Source organism: Chroicocephalus ridibundus, chromosome 12, assembly GCF_963924245.1.
Source record: "Chroicocephalus ridibundus chromosome 12, bChrRid1.1, whole genome shotgun sequence".
NCBI classification, from domain to species: Eukaryota; Metazoa; Chordata; class Aves; order Charadriiformes; family Laridae; genus Chroicocephalus; species Chroicocephalus ridibundus.
In genome coordinates, this window is record NC_086295.1 from 18,995,702 (window position 1) to 19,020,877 (window position 25,176).

General features: G+C 53.5%; 2 protein-coding genes across 2 annotated transcripts; one reads left to right on the top strand and one right to left on the bottom strand.

Annotated features, from left to right (window-relative positions):
* Positions 1–4,551: 4,551 nt before the first annotated feature.
* LOC134522590 (olfactory receptor 14A16-like) lies at positions 4,552–5,574 on the bottom strand. Its single transcript, XM_063350360.1, has one exon. It carries the CDS (start codon positions 5,566–5,568, stop codon positions 4,552–4,554), a length of 1,017 nt encoding a protein of 338 aa, XP_063206430.1. The 5' UTR covers positions 5,569–5,574.
* Positions 5,575–13,460: 7,886 nt separating this feature from the next.
* On the top strand, positions 13,461–22,348 carry LOC134522591 (olfactory receptor 14A16-like). Its single transcript, XM_063350361.1, has 4 exons — positions 13,461–14,369; positions 18,304–18,385; positions 21,774–21,907; positions 22,292–22,348. Exons 1-4 carry the CDS (start codon positions 13,467–13,469, stop codon positions 22,346–22,348), a joined length of 1,176 nt encoding a protein of 391 aa, XP_063206431.1. The 5' UTR covers positions 13,461–13,466.
* Positions 22,349–25,176: the final 2,828 nt, after the last annotated feature.

Consider the following 25,176-nt stretch of genomic DNA (forward strand, 5'->3'; position numbering starts at 1 on the left):
AAACGATGACTGCAGAAACGGCCGTTGCACCAGGATAAGTGTAAGTATATGAAAGATTAGAGGAAGTAAACACGCTGCATTAGAGGGAGACTAGTGGTAATGAGGTTGCAGGGGAAGATCGATGTTTCTTTGGAATATCCCTTTTGAAAGGTCATGGGATCGGCAGAGGTCTCTTGTGAGAAGTGAAAAATCGGTCTTGCACTCCTCTGTGCAAGAGGCCAAGAGTGCAACCCAGGGAAGCCCAGGCTGCACAAGCTCACTTTGGTGATCAGTGTGCCATCACTGAGAGTCTTCCTGGGGGACATTTCTGGGCACCAATAGCAGAAGAACGTGTCCAAGAACCATCAGCATGGAGTTACCAAGGGTAAATCAAAGAAAAAGGAAGGAAGGTGGAAGCAAGGACAAGTAGACGGGGAGGAATAAAGGGAAATTGTCCAAGCAGCCAGGGGTCAGGTTAAGCAAGCCAAAGCCCAGATGGAGTTAAGTGTGGCCTGGAACGCCAAGGGCAACAAGCAAAACTTCTATAGCTATGTCAGTGACAAAAGGAAGACTAGGGAAAATGTGTGCCCACTCAGGAAGGAAACGGGAGACCTGGTCACCCGGGATATGGAGAAGGCTGAGGTACTCAATGACTTCTTTGCCTTGGTCTTCACCGGCAAGGGTTCTAGCCACACCTCCCAAGTCACAGCAGGCAAAGGCAGGGCCTGGGAGAATGAGGTACTGCCCACAGCAGGTGACGATCAAGTACGAGACCATCTAAGGAAGCTGAAGGTGCACAAGTCCATGGGACCTGATGAGATTAATCCGTGGGTCCTGAAGGAACTGGCAGATGAAGTTACCAAGCCACTATCCATCATATTTGAGAACTCGTGAAGTTCTTGCTGGCTGAAAAAGGGGAAACACAGCACCTGTTTTCGACAAGAGAATATAGTTAGATCTGAGGAACTACAGGCCGGTCAGTCTCGCCTCTGTTCCCAGCAAGGTCATGGAGGAGATTCCTCCTGGAAACTTGGCTAAGACCCATGGAAAATAAGGAGGTGACTGGTGACAGCCAATATGGCTTCACTAAGGGCAAATCGTGACTGACAAATATGATGGCCTCCTACGATGGTGGTGGTAGGCATTTGTGGATAAGGAAGGAGCAATGGATATCATCTGCCTGGACTTGTGCACAGAATTTGACACTGTCCCGCTCACCATCCTGGTCTCTAAATTGGAGAGTCGTGGATTTGGTGGAAGGATCGCTCGACGGATACAGAATTGACTGGATGGCTGTACTCAAAGAGTTGCGGTCAATGGCTCAATGTCCAAGTGGCGAGCACTGATGAGTGGTGTTCCTCAAGGGTTGGTACTGGGACCGGTGCTGTTCAACATCTTGGTTGGCAACATGGAGAGTAGGATTGTGTGCACCCCAACAAGCTTGCTGATGACACCAAGCTGTGTGGCACGGTCAACACGCTAGAGGGAAGGGTTGCCATCCAGAGGGACCTGAACAGGCTGGAGAGCTGGGCCCGTGCAACCGTCATGAAGTTCAACAAGGCTGAGTGCAAGGTCCTGCACTGCGTCACAGCAAACCCAGGCACAACTACAGGCTGGGCAGAGAATGGCTTGAGAGCATCCCTGAGGAGAAGGCCTTGGGTGTATTGGTTGCTGAGAGGCTCAACATGAGCTGGCGATGGGTGCCACAGCCCAGAAAGCCAACTGCATCCTGGGCTGCATCACGAGCAGCATGGCCAGCAGGTTGAGGGAGGTGATTCTCCCCCTCTGCTCCACTCTAGTGAGACCCCCACCTGGAGTCCTGCGTCCAGCTCTGGGGCCCACAATATAAGAAGGACATGGACCTGCTGGAGTGAGTTCAGAGGACATGAAGATGATCCGAGGGCTGGAGCACCTCTGCCATGAGGACAGGCTGAGAGAGTTGCGGGTGTCCAGCCTGGAGAAGAGAAGGCTCCGGGGAGACCTTAGAGCCCCTTCCAGTCCCTAAAGGGCTACAGAAAAGGTGGAGAGTAACTCTTTGTCAGGGAGTGTAGCAATTGGACAAATTTTCTATTAAAAGAGGGTAGATTTACCTTTGCTATTGGGAAGAAATCTTTCCCTCTGAGGCTGGTGAGACACTGGCACCGGCTGCCCAGAGAAGCTGTGGATGCCTCTTCCCTGGAGGTTTCGAGGCGAGGTTGGATGGGATCTTTGAGTAACCCGGTCTAGTGGGAGTTGTCCCTGCCAAGACAACCCGCATGCTGATGGATTGAACCACGAGCCGACAGGGACTATAAACTAGTGCCATGCCAGCCCCCAGCTGGGACCCTCACCACCCTCACTTGAGAACTACAGATCAACGGGACACCGTTGAACTCCAAGGACCGTCAAGATGCCAGCGGGCCCGTGGTGGTGACTATACTCTTGCTGTGCTCCGTAACACTGCTTCTCTCTTTTCTTCCTGTTCTCTATTTCCTCCTTTACTCTATTGCTCGTCTTGCTGACTAATGCTGGGGAATAACAATAAATCTGCAGTGAGCGGCATCTGACCTCATTTGTGTCTTAATCTCATGCTCATAATCAGCCCGAACCCCTCCCGGACCAAACGTAGTCAGACCAGGACGTAACAAGGGCCTTGTGATGTGAGGGGTGACTCTCATTGCCAAGGGGTGACCTCGTTGCTGTCTTCAACGTCCTCCTGCTGGGGAGTGCAGAGGGAGGTGCTGACCTCTTTTCTCTAGTGTCTGGTGATAGGATGCAAGGCAATGGCTTACAGCTGTGTCTGTCAAAGTTCAGTCTGGCTATTGGAAGTAAGTTCTTCCCTAGAAGAGTGGTCAAGGGGTCGATGACCCCAAGCCTGCCATTGATCAAGAAGTGACGTGACAACACTCTTAGATATGTGCCTTAACTTGCAGGTTGCCCTGTGTGGAGTCAAGAGTTGGACTTGATGATCCTCATGGCTCCCTTCCAACTGCTGTGATTCTATGAGCCCCATCCAGTTCCTCCTTGTCTGTGAGTAAGAGTGCAAATGTGGTCAGCTCAGGAGCTTTCTCGGCCAAAACCTGTCTTCAGCATCCTCTGGAATTCTCTTGGGCTGATTCTTTCCAGCGCCACTGACCTTGCAGCAGATTTTGTGGTGGTTCAACTACCCACGTAAGGCTGGAGCAGCGACTACAAGGCTTCCTCCGAGACAAGGCGCTCTGCGCTCCCTGCTCCCCTGTGCACAGAGCACACCTCTGCCTCCTCACCACCCTGCCTGCCTTCCTGAGGAACCCTACCCATCCATGGCTGCCCTCCCACCACCCAGCCTGTCCCACGACAGCTCTGCCATCCCATGGAGGCAGGGCAGAGACAGATGCCGGTAAAGAGGAAGCTGATGGATATTGGATGTGGAGTCCATCGGAGACGATGACAGAAGAAGAGAGGGCGCGAAGCAGGCAAAGGTGACCCAAATTGAGGTGTTGCTTGCGAGTCGCTTCTTTTACAGGACCCTGACTGGCCAACAGCTGGGAGGAGCCATTTTGAGGCAAAGAGGCACATCACAAAACCACTCATCCCAACAGAGGAACATACAGGGGCTGAGTAAAATCAGGGGCAGAGAGGAGGGACTCCTGACTTCTCATGCCACCATCAAGTACAGGTGAGCTTTGCCTTTTCTCAAAACATGCCCGTGTGACACAGGCACTAAATATCAAAGCCTTTTCTGTAGCCTGTCCTTGCTTTCACTTCCTAATGGCTGCTTCGAGGCCGCTGCCAGCGCACTGTCCGTCACTGGCACGGCCCTGCTGCCCCAAATGTGGTCCCATAGACCTGCTGCACAGGAACGGTAGAGGGTAAGTTCATTCAGGGCGGGGAGATGCAACCCTGGCACAGTCCCCTGACAGCCCTCTCGGCTCTGTCCTTATCAGCCTTCCTGCTTGGGCAGCCTCCAGCAGTGCCCTTGTCGCGCAGGAGCTGCTGCGAGCTGATGTGTGACAGAGAAACCTGATTCTCCTTCTCACATCTCATTTCTGACATGCACGCGGTGCCCCGTGCTTCTCCAGGGACAGGCCTGCTCCCCAGAGAGTCTTTCCCCAGCTGACCCGGTCAGTGCTTGCCTGGCCAGACATTCCTGGTTCCCTCCCCATGCTCCCTGCAAGGCCTCGAGCTGGTGGTGCTGCTCTGCAGAGCAAGGGGCTTGTGGAGCCCCTGGGCAACGAGGAGAGCCCACACTGGCTGTGCTGGCCAGGCTGGGAAGCAGACCCTTCCCAGGGCTCTGTGGACAATCACGGGACATTCCGTCTCTCTCAGGGAGTGTGTCAGGCTCATCACGGGATCTAGCCCATGGCCCTCATTAGCCTGGCCATCTTTTGCTTTTACCTTATTGTGAAACTCCATCCATTGTGCACCCAACGCAAGGCACGCGGTGTCTCTGGACACCTCTTGTGCTCTTCTGGTAGCTCCTGATAGCGCCCTGAAGAACAGGAGTCTTCAGCAGGTACAGGAGCCCACGGCAGGGATGATTTATAGGGTCCCTTCTAACCCAAACCGTTCTATGATTCTATGAAAAAAGCAAGTATTTGTGTAGTGACAGGTTTATAACTGATACAATGACCACAAGACAAATGCTGCCGGAAATAAATACGAGGTCACTTGTAAAGAGAGATGGGAGATTCGCTGCTGCTGAAGCAAACTGGTAGAATCACAGGCCTTCCAGAGGGCACCCTTGAGCTCCTTGTTCCTCAGGCTGCAGATGAGGGGATTCACTGTTGGAGGAACCACCAAGTACACAACAGCCACCACCAGATCCAGGGATGGGGAGGAGAGGAAGGGGGGCTTCAAGTGGGCAAACACTGCAGTGCTGACAAGCAGGGAGACCACGGCCAGGTGAGGGAGGCACGTGGAAAAGGCTTTGTGCCGTCCCTGCTCAGAGGGGATCCTCAGCACGGCCCTGAAGATCTGCACATAGGACACCACGATGAAAACAAAACACCCAAACAATAAATAGACAGTAAGAACAAGAAGCCCAACTTCCCTGAGGTAGGCGTGTGAGCAGGAGAGCTTGAGGATCTGGGGGATTTCACAGAAGAACTGGTAAATAGCATTGCCCTGGCAGAGGGGCAGTGAAAATGTATTGGCCGTGTGCAGCAGAGCAGTGAGAAAGCCACTGCCCCAGGCAGCTGCTGCCATGTGGACACAAGCTCTGCTGCCCAGGAGGGTGCCGTAGTGCAGGGGTTTGCAGATGGCCACGTAGCGGTCGTAGGCCATGATGGTGAGAAGGGCAAACTCTGCTTCAAAGAAGAAGGCAAGCAGAAAGACCTGGGCAGCACATCCCGCATAGGAGATGACGCTGATGTCCCAGAGGGAATTGGCCATGGATTTGGGGAGAGTGGTGGAGATGGAGCCCAGGTCAAGAACAGAGAGGTTGAGGAGGAAGAAGTACATGGGGGTGTGGAGGTGATGGTCCCAGGCTACGGCGGTGATGATGAGGCCGTTGCCCAGGAGGGCAGCCAGGTAGATGCCCAGGAAGAGCCAGAAGTGCAAGAGCTGCAGCTCCCGCGTGTCTGCGAATGCCAGGAGGAGGAACTGGGTGATGGAGCTGCTGTTGGACATTTGCTGTTTCTTGTCACGGGGGCTCTGTCCAAAGAAGGAAAAACACAGGGAAAAATTAGGACAGCCTTCTTTGAGCAAAGATGCTCCCTTTTTCTTACGTTGTCTGTGTTTTTCATTTTTCACTATCACGTCTGGTGAGTGTTCTTTTTAAGGGCAGAAATCCTCAGTTTTATCACTAAACATGGGAAGAGTCTTGAGACGGGACAAGCAAGACGGGACAAGGCTCAGCTCCCTTTGGCTTAGTGCAGAGCCAGGAGAGCTGCAGTGTCCATCAGTCTTTTTCCCATCTGTCCTGCACTTTTGCTTGTGCTGCACCTGAAGACGAATTCACACACAACTTGCTCTTGCATAAAACCCAAACAGCTGAGCTCCCACGGGAGCAGAGGAGCACTGGTTCAAAGAGCAGATCTGCGAACTCTTCTCTGTCTCAGCCCAGAGATGGAGCTGTGAGTGTGATGGAGACAGCAGGACACGACACAACCCCTCCCAGCGAGAAGCAAAGGACTCGGAGAGGAGAGTGCCGAACCCCCGAGGAAAGGCTCAGCCCTCCCTGGGATCCCACCGGAGAGCTGTGCCTTTCTGGGGGCAGCTGGCAAGCCCAGCAGGACAGGCAAAGCGGACAGTCAGGGGTCCCAGAGATGGGGTGCTCTAGAGAGTGACGTCATTGCCCCTCAGTCAACGCCCAGAAGACAACTCCAGTGAAGGACCAAAAGAGAGCTGCCTGAACGCCCCCTCCCCAGTGCATGTCGGCATTTCCCCCCAGCCCTTGCCCATGTCTCTGCTGCCTGGAGCTGCCCCTGCCCGGAGCCCTTTGTCTGCGCCCAGGTCTCCTCCCTGCCAGTGCCCCCAGAGCCCATCCCACCCGCTGGGGGCTCAGCTCTGCCCTGCACACCCCTCCCGGCAGCAGGGCACTGCCCAGGGCCATCTCTGGCTGTGCAGGCTCCCGTGGGGACATCGAACAACCCTGATGAGGCTGGAAAAGCGATATTGGTGCTGTCTGTGAGCAGCAGGGTGTTGCTTCCTGATACTCCCTGGTTCATTCACCTCTAACAGAAACAGATTGGGAATTTCAGTGCCTCCTCCCGAACTGAGAGATAAAGCTCTCTGCCCACCCAGAAAACGCAGAGCAGGAGATTAAAAGAAGAGAATCCTTGCCTTTCAGGCAGAGCCTGCCTCGCTGTGCTTCTTGAAAAGTCTCCTGTAGTCACCTGCAGCTGTGGGCAGCCCCGAACCACGCAGCACCCCCTCGACAGCAGGGCCCTGCCCTGCCGGAGTTTCTCCTTCCACCCACAGCTTCTCCCCACAGAAGCTCCGGGGGCAGCTCCCCGGGCAGGCTGAGAGCTGACCCTGGCAGACGGCAGAGGCCCTGCCCCGGCAAACAGCCCCTGGGGTGCAGGGACCCTGCTCTGAAGGACAGCCCTGGGCACCCCTGGCTGCACGCCCACTTGCACACCTCCACAACCATCCCCAGCAGAAAGCAGCCGTCGTGCCCTGTGCCTCTGATGGCGCAGCAGGGAAGCCCTGCTCGGGAGCACACCCTCCTCCTGTACAGTAGAGAAACTAAGAGAGTCCTCCTGACAGATGCCATCGGCTGTCAGAGGCACCAGGTCTAGGAGATCCCTCCAGGAACTGAAGCTGCAGTGCCCTGCAGCCAGAGGCTTACCGCGCAGAGGGCTGTGAAGATTTCTTCCCCAAAGAGGTCTCAACGTCCTCCCACTCCCAACTGCTTTAAGCTCTCTCAGCCTCACAGATCTCCTCTCGCTGCCTGCAGGCAGTGCCCCCAGCCCTGCTCCTGGGCAGAGCTGTCTCTCTGCAGCGCTGCCCGCTTGCCATGAGCTCCCTCCGTCCCAGGAGCCCAGCCCAGCTCCGCAGCAGAGGACCAGCCCGAGGCAGCGCTTCCTCTGTCCCCTCTTGGCTCCCTCAAACATCTCCCTGGGGCTCCAGGGGAACCGCCTGTGAAACAAACTGAAGTCTTTACTGATGTTCCCTTCCTCAGCTGGAGAGAGAGACTTCTTTCCAGCTGGGTTCTTTCCCCTCCCAGAGACAGAGTTAGGGACAAGAAGAGTTGATTCTTGGACCAAGAATCTAGGTCCAAGAATCACCTCTTCTTGTCCCACTATGAGATAGGACATCCAAATAGTGAAAGGGAGAAATCTCCCCTACCTCCTGTACCCTCGCAAACAACAGGGGACATCTGAGGTGCCAGAGGTGGTCCAGAACACTTGCAGGTAACAGTAAGCTCTAACGGAGCGGTTCAGCGGGACAGGGCAGCGTCTGGGGCCGTCATTTTGGGACATTGCTTTGGCCAGCTGAAGTGACAGCAGATGTCCATGTTTAGGACAATGAAGCCTGTTCCTGCTCAATATGTCCAGGGCAGCCTATAGAGCTATTCCTCTGAGCAAATGGAGTCATTGCCACTGGAAGAGTTCTCTCTCTCTCTCTTCTCCACCAGCTGTCTTTACCAGATCTCCATTAGGGCTGGTTTCTCATTGACACCCCTACAATGCCTAACCTAATTCAGGGCAGCTGCCCAATTTCAAGGCTAACTCCATCCCGTGGTGCTGCCTGAGGTGCCAGGGCTCTCCAGCACAACTGCGTGCAGCCAGCAGGGACAGCACAAGACTTGCACGAACACCATCCCCATTCAGAGCAGCCGTGTAAGAGACCCCAAGAGAACTTGAGACACGTTCGGTGCTTTCATTCAAGCAACTGCAGTGAGGCAAGTCCTGTCCCATCTCAATCCAGTAGATGTAGGCAGTGCTTCTCCCACATCCTTCAGTCATACCTGTGATGACGCAGTCAAGGAACAGTGTTCCTGGATCACGGGATGTCTATAGCCAAGGACATTTTGAAAAGCACCTTGTCCTTCCTGGAGATCAGCTTCACCTGCACCACAGGCCCTCTGGGGCTGCAGAGACCCCACAGACAGCAAAACCCTCTCCTGCCGGGGCTGCACCATCCAGCCCTGCTTCTCTCTCGTCCTGAAGAGAGCAGGGTTTGATCTCCTCATTTCGCCTTTACGTTGCCATCTGCCATCCCCCCCCAGCATGCTCTGAACCAAACCTTTTGCCTGCATGGTACTTGGGCACTTGGGAACAGCTTGCTCTGTTGCACGCCTGAGCTTGGCCCTGGTGCCACGACTGAGGTCCAGCACATCTCTGCTCTGACATAAAGAACCAGTAATCAAGGAGAGGAAGTGGACCAACTCTTACTTAACCAACCTGAGGGAGTCTTGGGATCATCAATGACTTCGCGTCTTCCTGGGGACATCAATGGCCCTGTGTATTGAGTTGACATGGATAGGTTTTGGTAGGGGTGAGGGGGAGTGCAGAGGCAGCTTAGGAGAAAAGAGATCAAGAGCTGACTCCATGTGAGAGAGAGCCCATTTCAGCTGGCTCCAAAACGGACATGCCACTGCCCAAAGCTGCGCCCGTAAGCAATTCTCGTGGCACCTCTGTGACAGCATATTGAAGAAAGGCTAAAAGAGAGAGGAGTGAGACTCATGGAGAGAAACAGCCCTGCAGACAGCAAGGCGAGTGAAGAAGGTGGGGGAGCTGGAGTGAAGCTGGGTGGGCACCCGGCAGGCAAAAGTCAGCCCAGCACCCCCTGACATTCACAGGAGAGCACCGGGCAAATGCTCCTTTAGGTGTCTGGAGGCTCTTTGCCTCAGCTTTTTAGCACAGCTGCCAGATGGGCCAACCAATGTGATGCTCATCTGGATTGGAAAACCTGCGTCGTCCTTGTCAGCCTTGGCTCTAGTAGCAAAGAGTGAAGTCTCAGCTCCCAAGGGAGTGAGGAAGAGGAGCAGTGCAGATTCCAGGTCTCAGGGTGGCAAATGTTGGCCTATTCCGGGAACTTTCCATTCAGGCTGGAAGTGACCTTGCAAGATGTCTATAGACGAACGCTCTAGTCAAAGCAGGGTCACACCAGCTCGCTCATGGCTTTATCCAGGTGGGTCTTTGAAAATTCCAGGCACGGAAGCAGCACACACTCTCTGCAAAATGTCTGACTGTCCTCAAGTGTCAAATATTTCTCTTTATATCAAGCCTGACCCTCTTCTCTTCACCAAGAACAAGGAGGCCCATTGCCTCTTGTCTTCCGCTCTTGCACCAGAGTGTCTAATTGGAAACCGCGCTGTAGGCAGTGAAAGGCTCCTTTCCCAAAAGCCCTCCATTCTCCAGTCTGAACAAGCTCATCTCCCTCAGCCCCTCCTAACGGGGCAGGTGCTTCAGCCCTGACCATGTTTCTTGACCTCCACTGAACGGGCTCCAGTTTGCCAAGGTCTCTCTGGTATTGCGGGGCACCAAAACCTGGTAAAGTGTTCTGGATGTGGTCTAACGTGTGCTGAGCAGAGCAAGATAATCACTGCCCTTGGCTGTGCTCCTGCTCATACAGCCCGGGATGCTGTTGGCCTCCTTTGCTGAATGGCCCATGTTTTGCCTAATGCAACACAAGGACCATCGCAGCCTTTCCTGAAGAACTGCTTCTTAAACCTAGGCAGTCGCAGGCCTCTGTCTTTGCAGGAGCTTAGTCCACCTCAAGAGCAGGACTTTGCATTTATCCTGATGGCATATCATGAGGTTCCTTCCATGGCTCCAGCCTGTCTAGGTCCTTTGGGATGATGTCCCTGCCCGCCACTGTAGTGTCTGCTCTCCTCAAAGGACTGTCACCTACAAATGTTACGAAAAAGCACTCTCTGATCTTGGCTGGGTGATTAAAAATGCGTTAAATAGGGCAAGTTGCACGCCAGACCTCTGCAGGACCCTGTTAGCTAGAGTCTTCCAGGCAGAGCAGCACGCATTGACCACATCCGTCCAAGCCTCACTGTCCAACTGTTTTTTTACCTGCCCACTTATTCACCCGTGTGGACCATAATGACTTAACTCGGACACCGGCATTTCGTGGGGAATGAGGCTGAAAGCCTTTCTGACTTTGAGGTAAAAGACAACCTCTGCTCTCCCCGCATCCAGCAATCCCGTCCTTTCATCAGAGGAAGCAAAGAGGATGGCCAGGCACGGTCTCCCCGGGGCAAATTCAGTCCCTTCTCTATTCAGTACCCAGAAATGGAATCCAAGTGCGCTTGCAATGGGGACAGCCTAAACCCTTTGGCTTTTGCCCTTTGGGCCTTTTTCAGAAAGTGCATGCAGCCTTTGGGTGCTGCCAGTCGTTAAGGACTTCCCGCAAACTCCAGATCCTTTCAAAGACGATGGGGAGTGGCTTTACTGTGGCATCGCCCTGCCCTCTCAGCTCCCTTGGACGCCACCCCTCCAGTCTCATCGACTGGTAAGGACTGAGCTGGCTCAAGTAACTCCCGACTTGATCCAAATTCACCACGGAGGCCTTGCTGGAGGAGACTAAGGCAAGAAGGACACAGAAAATCTCGGATTCATCTACACCTGCTGTTACTAAATTCCAGCAGTGGCCACTCATTCTCTTGGTTTCTTCTTTAACTGCTCCTGAAGCAGTGGCCTCTCCTCTTGGTGCCCTTGAACCCCTTGCAAGGGTCTACACTTGGGAAGCTCTAGCTTACCTAAAGCCACCCCCATTTCTAAATTACTCCTTGAGTTCCTGCATCTACCTCTTGGATACTCTCTTTTTACTATGGAACTTCCTGATGAGGTCCCATTTTAGCCAATTCTCTGTCCAGAGATACCTGGTTGTTTTCCCGTGTATTGGTGTGAACAGTTCTTGTACTTGAAAGACAGTCCTTCCAACTCAGGACCACAAACCAAGGAGGAGGTGCCTCGATTGACAAAGCTGACCGCCTTTGCTCAGCAGGGGCAAAGGAGATCTGCCACTGTCCAGGTTTCCTGTCTCATACCAGAAGTAACAAGACCTTTCTCGTGCGCAGCTCTCTGCGATAGGAGAATTTACACGGCTGGAAAAAAGTGTCTCTCCACAGGTGCAAGAGAGACCACACAGTATTACTTCAGTCCCTTTCCCAATAGGATCCCCTGGAGCCCCAGGGAGATGTTTGAGGGAGCCAAGAGGGGACAGAGGAAGCGCTGCCTCGGGCTGGTCCTCTGCTGCGGAGCTGGGCTGGGCTCCTGGGACGGAGGGAGCTCATGGCAAGCGGGCAGCGCTGCAGAGAGACAGCCCTGCCCAGGAGCAGGGCTGGGGGCACTGCCTGCAGGCAGCAAGAGGAGATCTGTGAGGCTGAGAGAGCTTAAAGCAGTTGGGAGTGGGAGGACGTTGAGACCTCTTTGGGGAAGAAATCTTCACAGCCCTCTGCGCGGTAAGCCTCTGGCTGCAGGGCACTGCAGCTTCAGTTCCTGGAGGGATCTCCTAGACCTGGTGCCTCTGACAGCCGATGGCATCTGTCAGGAGGACTCTCTTAGTTTCTCTACTGTACAGGAGGAGGGTGTGCTCCCGAGCAGGGCTTCCCTGCTGCGCCATCAGAGGCACAGGGCACGACGGCTGCTTTCTGCTGGGGATGGTTGTGGAGGTGTGCAAGTGGGCGTGCAGCCAGGGGTGCCCAGGGCTGTCCTTCAGAGCAGGGTCCCTGCACCCCAGGGGCTGTTTGCCGGGGCAGGGCCTCTGCCGTCTGCCAGGGTCAGCTCTCAGCCTGCCCGGGGAGCTGCCCCCGGAGCTTCTGTGGGGAGAAGCTGTGGGTGGAAGGAGAAACTCCGGCAGGGCAGGGCCCTGCTGTCGAGGGGGTGCTGCGTGGTTCGGGGCTGCCCACAGCTGCAGGTGACTACAGGAGACTTTTCAAGAAGCACAGCGAGGCAGGCTCTGCCTGAAAGGCAAGGATTCTGTTCTTTTAATCTCCTACTCTGCGTTTTCTGGGTGGGCAGAGAGCTTTATCTCTCAGTTCGGGAGGAGGCACTGAAATTCCCAATCTGTTTCTGTTAGAGGTGAATGAACCAGGGAGTATCAGGAAGCAACAGCCTGCTGCTCACAGACAGCACCAATATCGCTTTTCCAGCCTCATCAGGGTTGCTCGATGTCCCCACGGGAGCCTGCACAGCCAGAGATGGCCCTGGGCAGTGCCCTGCTGCCGGGAGGGGTGTGCAGGGCAGAGCTGAGCCCCCAGCGGGTGGGATGGGCTCTGGGGGCACTGGCAGGGAGGAGACCTGGGCGCAGACAAAGGGCTCCGGGCAGGGGCAGCTCCAGGCAGCAGAGACATGGGCAAGGGCTGGGGGGAAATGCCGACACGCACTGGGGAGGGGGCGTTCAGGCAGCTCTCTTTTGGTCCTTCACTGGAGTTGTCTTCTGGGCGTTGACTGAGGGGCAATGACGTCACTCTCTAGAGCACCCCATCTCTGGGACCCCTGACTGTCCGCTTTGCCTGTCCTGCTGGGCTTGCCAGCTGCCCCCAGAAAGGCACAGCTCTCCGGTGGGATCCCAGGGAGGGCTGAGCCTTTCCTCGGGGGTTCGGCACTCTCCTCTCCGAGTCCTTTGCTTCTCGCTGGGAGGGGTTGTGTCGTGTCCTGCTGTCTCCATCACACTCACAGCTCCATCTCTGGGCTGAGACAGAGAAGAGTTCGCAGATCTGCTCTTTGAACCAGTGCTCCTCTGCTCCCGTGGGAGCTCAGCTGTTTGGGTTTTATGCAAGAGCAAGTTGTGTGTGAATTCGTCTTCAGGTGCAGCACAAGCAAAAGTGCAGGACAGATGGGAAAAAGACTGATGGACACTGCAGCTCTCCTGGCTCTGCACTAAGCCAAAGGGAGCTGAGCCTTGTCCCGTCTTGCTTGTCCCGTCTCAAGACTCTTCCCATGTTTAGTGATAAAACTGAGGATTTCTGCCCTTAAAAAGAACACTCACCAGACGTGATAGTGAAAAATGAAAAACACAGACAACGTAAGAAAAAGGGAGCATCTTTGCTCAAAGAAGGCTGTCCTAATTTTTCCCTGTGTTTTTCCTTCTTTGGACAGAGCCCCCGTGACAAGAAACAGCAAATGTCCAACAGCAGCTCCATCACCCAGTTCCTCCTCCTGGCATTCGCAGACACGCGGGAGCTGCAGCTCTTGCACTTCTGGCTCTTCCTGGGCATCTACCTGGCTGCCCTCCTGGGCAACGGCCTCATCATCACCGCCGTAGCCTGGGACCATCACCTCCACACCCCCATGTACTTCTTCCTCCTCAACCTCTCTGTTCTTGACCTGGGCTCCATCTCCACCACTCTCCCCAAATCCATGGCCAATTCCCTCTGGGACACCAGCGTCATCTCCTATGCGGGATGTGCTGCCCAGGTCTTTCTGCTTGCCTTCTTCTTTGAAGCAGAGTTTGCCCTTCTCACCATCATGGCCTACGACCGCTACGTGGCCATCTGCAAACCCCTGCACTACGGCACCCTCCTGGGCAGCAGAGCTTGTGTCCACATGGCAGCAGCTGCCTGGGGCAGTGGCTTTCTCACTGCTCTGCTGCACACGGCCAATACATTTTCACTGCCCCTCTGCCAGGGCAATGCTATTTACCAGTTCTTCTGTGAAATCCCCCAGATCCTCAAGCTCTCCTGCTCACACGCCTACCTCAGGGAAGTTGGGCTTCTTGTTCTTACTGTCTATTTATTGTTTGGGTGTTTTGTTTTCATCGTGGTGTCCTATGTGCAGATCTTCAGGGCCGTGCTGAGGATCCCCTCTGAGCAGGGACGGCACAAAGCCTTTTCCACGTGCCTCCCTCACCTGGCCGTGGTCTCCCTGCTTGTCAGCACTGCAGTGTTTGCCCACTTGAAGCCCCCCTTCCTCTCCTCCCCATCCCTGGATCTGGTGGTGGCTGTTGTGTACTTGGTGGTTCCTCCAACAGTGAATCCCCTCATCTGCAGCCTGAGGAACAAGGAGCTCAAGGGTGCCCTCTGGAAGGCCTGTGATTCTACCAGTTTGCTTCAGCAGCAGCGAATCTCCCATCTCTCTTTACAAGTGACCTCGTATTTATTTCCGGCAGCATTTGTCTTGTGGTCATTGTATCAGTTATAAACCTGTCACTACACAAATACTTGCTTTTTTCATAGAATCATAGAATCATAGAACGGTTTGGGTTAGAAGGGACCCTATAAATCATCCCTGCCGTGGGCTCCTGTACCTGCTGAAGACTCCTGTTCTTCAGGGCGCTATCAGGAGCTACCAGAAGAGCACAAGAGGTGTCCAGAGACACCGCGTGCCTTGCGTTGGGTGCACAATGGATGGAGTTTCACAATAAGGTAAAAGCAAAAGATGGCCAGGCTAATGAGGGCCATGGGCTAGATCCCGTGATGAGCCTGACACACTCCCTGAGAGAGACGGAATGTCCCGTGATTGTCCACAGAGCCCTGGGAAGGGTCTGCTTCCCAGCCTGGCCAGCACAGCCAGTGTGGGCTCTCCTCGTTGCCCAGGGGCTCCACAAGCCCCTTGCTCTGCAGAGCAGCACCACCAGCTCGAGGCCTTGCAGGGAGCATGGGGAGGGAACCAGGAATGTCTGGCCAGGCAAGCACTGACCGGGTCAGCTGGGGAAAGACTCTCTGGGGAGCAGGCCTGTCCCTGGAGAAGCACGGGGCACCGCGTGCATGTCAGAAATGAGATGTGAGAAGGAGAATCAGGTTTCTCTGTCACACATCAGCTCGCAGCAGCTCCTGCGCGACAAGGGCACTGCTGGAGGCTGCCCAAGCAGGAAGGCTGATAAGGACAGAGCCGAGAGGGCTGTCAGGGGACTGTGCCAGGGTTGCATCTCCCCGCCCTGAATGAACTTACCCTCTACCGTTCCTGTGCAGCAGGTCTATGGGACCACATTTGGGGCAGCAGGGCCGTGCCAGTGACGGACAGTGCGCTGGCAGCGGCCTCGAAGCAGCCATTAGGAAGTGAAAGCAAGGACAGGCTACAGAAAAGGCTTTGATATTTAGTGCCTGTGTCACACGGGCATGTTTTGAGAAAAGGCAAAGCTCACCTGTACTTGATGGTGGCATGAGAAGTCAGGAGTCCCTCCTCTCTGCCCCTAATTTTACTCAGCCCCTGTATGTTCCTCTGTTGGGATGAGTGGTTTTGTGATGTGCCTCTTTGCCTCAAAATGGCTCCTCCCAGCTGTTGGCCAGTCAGGGTCCTGTAAAAGAAGCGACTCGCAAGCAACACCTCAATTTGGGTCACCTTTGCCTGCTTCGCGCCCTCTCTTCTTCTGTCATCGTCTCCGATGGACTCCACATCCAATATCCATCAGCTTCCTCTTTACCGGCATCTGTCTCTGCCCTGCCTCCATGGGATGGCAGAGCTGTCGTGGGACAGGCTGGGTGGTGGGAGGGCAGCCATGGATGGGTAGGGTTCCTCAGGAAGGCAGGCAGGGTGGTGAGGAGGCAGAGGTGTGCTCTGTGCACAGGGGAGCAGGGAGCGCAGAGCGCCTTGTCTCGGAGGAAGCCTTGTAGTCGCTGCTCCAGCCTTACGTGGGTAGTTGAACCACCACAAAATCTGCTGCAAGGTCAGTGGCGCTGGAAAGAATCAGCCCAAGAGAATTCCAGAGGATGCTGAAGACAGGTTTTGGCCGAGAAAGCTCCTGAGCTGACCACATTTGCACTCTTACTCACAGACAAGGAGGAACTGGATGGGGCTCATAGAATCACAGCAGTTGGAAGGGAGCCATGAGGATCATCAAGTCCAACTCTTGACTCCACACAGGGCAACCTGCAAGTTAAGGCACATATCTAAGAGTGTTGTCACGTCACTTCTTGATCAATGGCAGGCTTGGGGTCATCGACCCCTTGACCACTCTTCTAGGGAAGAACTTACTTCCAATAGCCAGACTGAACTTTGACAGACACAGCTGTAAGCCATTGCCTTGCATCCTATCACCAGACACTAGAGAAAAGAGGTCAGCACCTCCCTCTGCACTCCCCTGTTGAACAACTGCTGTCAACAACTCCTGTTGAAGACAGCAACGAGGTCACCCCTTGGCAATGAGAGTCACCCCTCACATCACAAGGCCCTTGTTACGTCCTGGTCTGACTACGTTTGGTCCGGGAGGGGTTCGGGCTGATTATGAGCATGAGATTAAGACACAAATGAGGTCAGATGCCGCTCACTGCAGATTTATTGTTATTCCCCAGCATTAGTCAGCAAGACGAGCAATAGAGTAAAGGAGGAAATAGAGAACAGGAAGAAAAGAGAGAAGCAGTGTTACGGAGCACAGCAAGAGTATAGTCACCACCACAGGCCCGCTGGCATCTTGACGGTCCTTGGAGTTCAACGGTGTCCCGTTGATCTGTAGTTCTCAAGTGAGGGTGGTGAGGGTCCCAGCTGGGGGCTGGCATGGCACTAGTTTATAGTCCCTGTCGGCTCGTGGTTCAATCCATCAGCATGCGGGTTGTCTTGGCAGGGACAACTCCCACTAGACCGGGTTACTCAAAGATCCCATCCAACCTCGCCTCGAAACCTCCAGGGAAGAGGCATCCACAGCTTCTCTGGGCAGCCGGTGCCAGTGTCTCACCAGCCTCAGAGGGAAAGATTTCTTCCCAATAGCAAAGGTAAATCTACCCTCTTTTAATAGAAAATTTGTCCAATTGCTACACTCCCTGACAAAGAGTTACTCTCCACCTTTTCTGTAGCCCTTTAGGGACTGGAAGGGGCTCTAAGGTCTCCCCGGAGCCTTCTCTTCTCCAGGCTGGACACCCGCAACTCTCTCAGCCTGTCCTCATGGCAGAGGTGCTCCAGCCCTCGGATCATCTTCATGTCCTCTGAACTCACTCCAGCAGGTCCATGTCCTTCTTATATTGTGGGCCCCAGAGCTGGACGCAGGACTCCAGGTGGGGGTCTCACTAGAGTGGAGCAGAGGGGGAGAATCACCTCCCTCAACCTGCTGGCCATGCTGCTCGTGATGCAGCCCAGGATGCAGTTGGCTTTCTGGGCTGTGGCACCCATCGCCAGCTCATGTTGAGCCTCTCAGCAACCAATACACCCAAGGCCTTCTCCTCAGGGATGCTCTCAAGCCATTCTCTGCCCAGCCTGTAGTTGTGCCTGGGTTTGCTGTGACGCAGTGCAGGACCTTGCACTCAGCCTTGTTGAACTTCATGACGGTTGCACGGGCCCAGCTCTCCAGCCTGTTCAGGTCCCTCTGGATGGCAACCCTTCCCTCTAGCGTGTTGACCGTGCCACACAGCTTGGTGTCATCAGCAAGCTTGTTGGGGTGCACACAATCCTACTCTCCATGTTGCCAACCAAGATGTTGAACAGCACCGGTCCCAGTACCAACCCTTGAGGAACACCACTCATCAGTGCTCGCCACTTGGACATTGAGCCATTGACCGCAACTCTTTGAGTACAGCCATCCAGTCAATTCTGTATCCGTCGAGCGATCCTTCCACCAAATCCACGACTCTCCAATTTAGAGACCAGGATGGTGAGCGGGACAGTGTCAAATTCTGTGCACAAGTCCAGGCAGATGATATCCATTGCTCCTTCCTTATCCACAAATGCCTACCACCACCATCGTAGGAGGCCATCATATTTGTCAGTCACGATTTGCCCTTAGTGAAGCCATATTGGCTGTCACCAGTCACCTCCTTATTTTCCATGGGTCTTAGCCAAGTTTCCAGGAGGAATCTCCTCCATGACCTTGCTGGGAACAGAGGCGAGACTGACCGGCCTGTAGTTCCTCAGATCCAACTATATTCTCTTGTCGAAAACAGGTGCTGTGTTTCCCCTTTTTCAGCCAGCAAGAACTTCACGAGTTCTCAAATATGATGGATAGTGGCTTGGTAACTTCATCTGCCAGTTCCTTCAGGACCCGCGGATTAATCTCATCAGGTCCCATGGACTTGTGCACCTTCAGCTTCCTTAGATGGTCTCGTACTTGATCGTCACCTGCTGTGGGCAGTACCTCATTCTCCCAGGCCCTGCCTTTGCCTGCTGTGACTTGGGAGGTGTGGCTAGAACCCTTGCCGGTGAAGACCAAGGCAAAGAAGTCATTGAGTACCTCAGCCTTCTCCATATCCCGGGTGACCAGGTCTCCCGTTTCCTTCCTGAGTGGGCACACATTTTCCCTAGTCTTCCTTTTGTCACTGACATAGCTATAGAAGTTTTGCTTGTTGCCCTTGGCGTTCCAGGCCACACTTAACTCCATCTGGGCTTTGGCTTGCTTAACCTGACCCCTGGCTGCTTGGACAATTTCCCTTTATTCCTCCCCGTCTACTTGTCCTTGCTTCCACCTTCCTTCCTTTTTCTTTGATTTACCCTTGGTAACTCCATGCTGATGGTTCTTGGACACGTTCTTCTGCTATTGGTGCCCAGAAATGTCCCCCAGGAAGACTCTCAGTGATGGCACACTGATCACCAAAGTGAGCTTGTACAGCCTGGGCTTCCCTGGGTTGCACTCTTGGCCTCTTGCACAGAGGAGCGCAAGACCGATTTTTCACTTCTCACAAGAGACCTCTGCCGATCCCATGACCTTTCAAAAGGGATATTCCAAAGAAACATCGATCTTCCCCTGCAACCTCATTACCACTAGTCTCCCTCTAATGCAGCGTGTTTACTTCCTCTAATCTTTCATATACTTACACTTATCCTGGTGCAACGGCCGTTTCTGCAGTCATCGTTTCAGACGCAGGCTGTCTAGGCAAAGGCCCTTTCCATTATTCTCCAGTTTTCTCCTGCCTTTGCTCTTTGCTCATTCAGATACCTCTCACCTGTGCTGCTGCTTTGAGCTTCGGGGATTAAAAGCTTGCCTGTCTTTACACACTCCAACTGTCTCCTAAGCCAGCTCTTTAATTGTGTTTAGATCTATCTTTTTGTGTCTACCTGCCTCAAATATTTCTCATTAAGATTTTCCCTTGCAGAAAGGCAAGCTCCTTAGCGGTAGCTTGTACTTAGCGTATGATTACAGAGTCTATTTTATCATTTATGAAAACTGATTATGCTTTACTTGTCTTTTCTGAGGAACAGGACAAATTCTCCTGTGCCCGTGTGCAGCCAGGTCTCTCAGCTGAGCAGGTGGGAGATGGTGCAATGGGGCTGTAACATCCAGCTGCAGAGGTCAGTGGAGAAGTCTGATGCAAGGAGCAGTGATGGAAGTCCCAGGTGGCCAATGCCAGAAATGGTGGGGTGTGGGAGGTGAGGAGCAAAGCTGTCCACACAGTGCCAGACCCCAAGGGACCGCTTTTCCTCCCTGTCCAGACCTCCTGAGGAGACACTCTGCATCACTGTCCCTTGGAGAATGCTTCTGTCACCTCTTCTTTACACTGAAAAGGAATAAAATATACCCTTGAAAAGCAAGAAATCGCTTTCATTAGATGCACTTGGAAACCTTCCTCCTTAACTACACTACAGAACCTCTCCAGTTAGCTGTACTGCTCTTGAAGACTTGAAGAAAGTTACAAAGAGAGAAATACCTTGTTAGGGCTTTCTGTCTTTTAATGAGCCCCACGGGGTATTTGCTGCTGGGTCCATGAGCCTCAGATCCTGAGAGAAGATTGAACAGAGTGCTCAAGAAATCAGAAGGAAAAACTCCAAGTACCTGGAAGCATTAATGAGCCCTCTGAGGGCCTTTACTGACAAGGCCTCCCCAGGGACTCGTTAGAGCAGATAAGTGGAGGCTGTGACTGCAGGTGGGCAAAGGCAGAGTGCAGGTGGCTGTGATGCTGAGCAAACCCTGGCTTGGTTTGATGCAGCAGAAAGGCCAAGCCCTCGCCCCCCGGCCCTGGCAAGGCAGTTCCTGTCCCTCACTTGTGGCCCAGGGCTCTTCCTGGGGGCAGTGGGATGTGAGGGGGAGCAATGCCAAGGGTAGGAACATCCTGTGGCACCTCCTGGCCTCCCAAAGAAGGGGCAAGGACGAAACAAAGTCCTGAGCTTCAAAAGAATCATCGACTCACACGATCATTTAGGTTGGAGAGGACCTTCAAGATCATTGAGTCCAACTGTAAACCTCACACTGCCACGTCCACCACTACACCACATCCCTACGTGCCACATCTCAACATCCCGTAAACACCTCCAGGGATGGTGACTCAGCCTGGGCAGCCTGTTCCAGTGCTTGACAAACATTTCAGTGAAGAAGTTTTTCCTACTATCCAATCTAAATCTCTCCTGGCACAACTTACAACCATTTCCTCTCTTCATGTATCTCGTTACTTGGGAGAAGAGACAACACCCACCTCCCTATAACCTCCTTTCAGGAAGTTGTAGAGAGCAAGAAGGTCTTCAACCTCCTTTTCTCCAGGCTGAACACCCCCAGCTCCCTCAGACGCTCCAGAACCTTCACCACCTTCGTTCAGCTTCTTTGGAAATGCTCCAGGACCTCAATGTCTTTCTTAAACTGAGGGGACCAAAACTGGACACAGCACTCGAGGTGGGACCTACAGTCGCTTCCCGAGTCCTGCTGGCCACACTGGTCCTGATACAGGCCAGGATGCTGTTGGCCACCTTGGCCACCTGGGCACACTGCTGGCTCGTATCCAGCCGGCTGTCAACCAGAACCCCCAGGTCCTTTTCTGCCAGGCAGCTCTCCAGCTGCTCTTCCCCAAACTTGTAACGCTGCATGGGGTTGTTGTGACCCAAGTGTAGGACCCGGCACTTGGCCTTGTTGAACCTCATACCATTGGCCTCGGCCCATCGATCCAGCCTGTCCAGATCCCCCTGCAAAGCCTTTCTACCCTCAAGCAGGTCGACACTCCAGCACAACTTGGTGTCTCCTGCAAACTTACTGAGGGTGCACTCGAAACATTCATACAAATCATTGATAAAGACATGAAAAGGAACTGGCCCCAGTTGTAGGCCCTGGGGAACACCACGTGTGACCAGCTGCCAACTGCATTAAACCCTGTTCACCACCACTTTGGCCACTCTTTGGCCCAACCATCCAGCCAGGTTTTTACCAGCAAAGAGTACGCCTGCCCAAGCCCTGAGCAGGCAGTTTCTCCAGAAGAATGCTTTGGGAAATGGCTGTCAAAGACTTTCTCAAAGTTTAGGTAAAGAACATCCACAGCCTTTCCCTCCTCCACTAAGCGGGTCACCTTCTCATAGAAGGAGATCAGGTTTGTCAAGCAGGACCTGCCTTTCATACACCCATGCTGACTAGGCCTGATCACCTGGTTGTCCTCATGTGCCGCATGATGGCACTCAGGATGATCTGTTCCATAATCTTCCCCAGCACCGAGGTCAGACGACAGGCCTGTAGGTCCCCGGATCCTCCTTCTCTCCCTTCTTGTAGATGGGCATCTGATAAAAGATGGAAAGGGGCTTGGTGAGCTTCTCCAAGAGCTCCCTCAGTACCGTTGGGTGGATCCCATCTGGCCCCATAGACTTGTCTATGTCTAGGTCCTGTAGCAGGTCCCTCACTAGTCCCCTTGGATTACGGGGGCTCCATGCTGCTCCCCATCCCTGTCTTCCAGCTCAGGGGCTGCGTACCCAGAGAACTACTGGTCTTACCGTTAAAGACTGAGGCAAAGAAGGTATGAAGTACCTCAGCCTTTTCCTCACCCATTATCACTATGTTTCCCGCTGCATCCAATAAAGGATGGAGATTCTCCTTAGCTCTCTTTGTGTTTCTAATGTAATTATAGAAACATTTTTTATTGTCTTTTACGGCAGTAGCCAGGTAAAGACCTAGATGGCTTTGGCCCCTCTAATTTTTTCCCTGCATAAGCTCACGACATCCTTGTGGTCCCCCTGAGTTGCCCGCCCCTTCTTCAAAAGGTCATAAACTCCTTTTTTCCCCAAGTTCAAGACAAAACTCTCTGTTTGGCCAGGCTGGTCTTCTTCCCCGCCAGCCTGGTTTTAGGCACATGGGGACGGCCTGCTCCTGTCCAGCCTTCCAGGACTCCTTTGCCCTTCAGGACTGCTTCCCAAGGGACTCCGTCAACCAGGCCTCTAAAAAGGGCAAACTAAGATAACCAGGTACAAAGCACGGAGAGTTATTGCCGTTAGGTGCTCCTGATGGTGGAGGAGAAGCCCAAAAGAAGGAGCTCCGTGACACTGGTATGGTTCAATATTTCGTATCCCAGCTGCAATGAGTAAGGTCAGATGGTCAGTGGAGGAAGCAATGCTTCAGGAGGTTAAAAAAAGATGAGACAGAGCAAAAGAATGTAGAAGGATGAGAAAAGAGGCTCATGGGGACATTCGGGCACAGGCTGGAAGGAAAACAGAAGAATGGAGAGGAGAATCAGCCGAGAACAAGAAGACATCCTTTTCTGCACAAAGAACAAACTTCTTATGGGACTTAGAGTAGGACTCCGCTATAAACAGTAGGTAAGTGATTGGATTTGGGCTCTTGCCCAAGGGTCTCTTTACAGTCGATGGAGAAAAACATAGGGGTTTCTGAATTGTTCTTACTCTAGTCTATTTAAATACATCTTTTAGGATGGGCTAAGGGTAATTCTACTGAAAGATAAAACACCTCAGCAAAGTGGCTTTAACCTTTCATTAGGAGAGAAACAGAGAGAAAGCAGTGTGGAGATGGTGACAAACGAGATGTGGGAAGTAAAGGTAAGCAGGAGAGACGGAGAAAAGGAGAAGGTTTGATTATCAGGGAAAACCAGAGCCAAAGAGGGCAAAGAGGAAAAGCCTGTGTTCTTCCTTCCATCCATTCTTGAACTTTGCCAGGTAGAACAGAAAGCTTTGTAAGCAGATTCCTCCTCAGTCACTGACAACTTTCTTGCTGAAAACCAGTTTTGATAAAACATTCTGGCTGTCAGGGGGAAAAATAAAAGAAGATTTAAAAAGGCGACTCAGAAGAGGGGAAGAAACACAAGGAAAAACCTATGGGTTTGCTTCTTTCAGGAGCCTCACCTTTACCTTCTCGTCCCTGACTGTTACAGCCCTGACCAGCTCTTCCCTGTTTGTAAGGAGGAAGTCCCGCAGGGCACTTCACCTCATGGCATCACAGTCACCCTTGTAAGCAGGACATCCCCAGTGAGCTCCAAAACCCTCCTGTAAGGCTTGCACCTCACCGTGTTGCCCCTTCAGCAAATGCTGGGGTAGTTCAGGTCTGCCATGAGGACCAGGGCCTGCAAACATGACGTTTCTTCCAGGTGGCTGAAGAAGGCCTCATCTGCTTCCTCTTCCTGAGCAGGGGATCCATAGCAGACAGACATCCACCCACCACAGCGGTGCCCATGTTCTGCCCTCCCGTGCTGGCCCTTCAGCTCTCAGTTGAGTCATCTTCCACCCCCCAGGCAGAGCCACAGGTGTTCCTGCTGCTCTCTCCCAGAAAGGGCAACTTCCCCTCTGGGTCCAGACCTATGGCATGATCAGCACCGACCCCCAAGTTTCTCTAGGAGAGATATTTGTAGTGCCCTGCAACTCCTCATGCTCTTCTCTTGTGAGAGGCATCCCAGTCAAGATGAGCCAGCTGCATGCGATCATTAAATGCTGAGCAAACGGTGCTTCAGTCCATGGGGACTTTGTGAAACTGGGATTCGGCCAACAGTAGTCACTTGAAGTTTTACAAGGAGAAGTGGCCAGTCCTGCATCGGTGTGTGCCGGGAGGAAGGGGGAGAATAAGCGCATCCATCAGGACAGGCTGGGACCTGACCGGCTGAGCAGAGGCTCTGAGGAGAAGGACCTGGGCCTGGGCACTACGAGCCAGTAGAGTATGGACACTATGAACAAGGCCAAGCTGCATTAGGAGGAACGCGGGCCACCCAGACAACCTGAGTTCTCGTCCCCCTCAGCTCAGCACCGGTCTGGCCCCACACACATGGCTGTGTCCCAGTGTGTTGCTCCCCATTTCTGAGAAGTAGTGATGGACTAGAGAGTGTCGAGTGGAGGTCTGCCAAGGTGGGGTTGGGGACCTAGTGCACACGACCTGTGTGGGGTGGCTGAGGGACCTGGAGTTCTTCACCCCAGCACTGGGGGGGCTCCAAGCAGTATAGCAGTAGCCTGAGAGTGCTTGAAGGCTGCTTTCAGAGATGACGGACCTTTTCTTTCTCGTAAGGTACAGCATGAGAAAGAAATAACGACGCAACCTTCATTTGGGGAGGTCCAGACTGCACAGGAAGAAAAAGAAATGTCACTCCAAGGGCAGTGCTGTGCTGTAACAAGTCACCCAGAGGGAGACGGGATCAGCCCGAGGCTTTGTGTTTCAAGGAGCAGCCAGGGAGGATGGAGAGATATCAGTAAAGGAAGGAAGATGCTGAGGTGAGAGCAAGGTGTGGTAGCAGGGTGGGTGTCTACAGCCTGCAGAGAAAGAGGTGCAGGTGTGGGACACTGCAGGACAGCCTGTGGTGGAGCTGACAGAGGGATGAAGAAAGTCTGAAATGCACCAACAGAGATGAGCTCTTTCTGCCCTCGGCTACGGCTGCTGTCTCTGCCACTGATGCCTATGAGGAAGCACTTTATCCTGACACCATTAGCGTCTCATTGCCTCCCCTTCGCCGCCCAAGAGCCTGGGAGCTCTTGTTCCACAGTCCTGCCGTTGGCATTGAGCATCCCCACATCACACTGCCCCAGGAAGAGCCCGGAGTTACTCCTGAGGGACAGGATCTCCCTTCCCAGGGGCTGGGGGTCGCGGCTTGGTCCTTTGCCTGAATGTAACCCATCCAGGCTTACTCCAAATCTATTCCGCCTTTACATTCCCTCTGCCTCTCTGCCACCAGTTGACTGCTCTAACCAGCCACTGTGGAGGCTTTGTCGGTAATGGTCCTCAGTGGGACCCATTAATGCTCCAGGAAACTTTGGGGTTTGAATCTGACTTCGACTTCATCTTCCTCTCAGGGTCTGA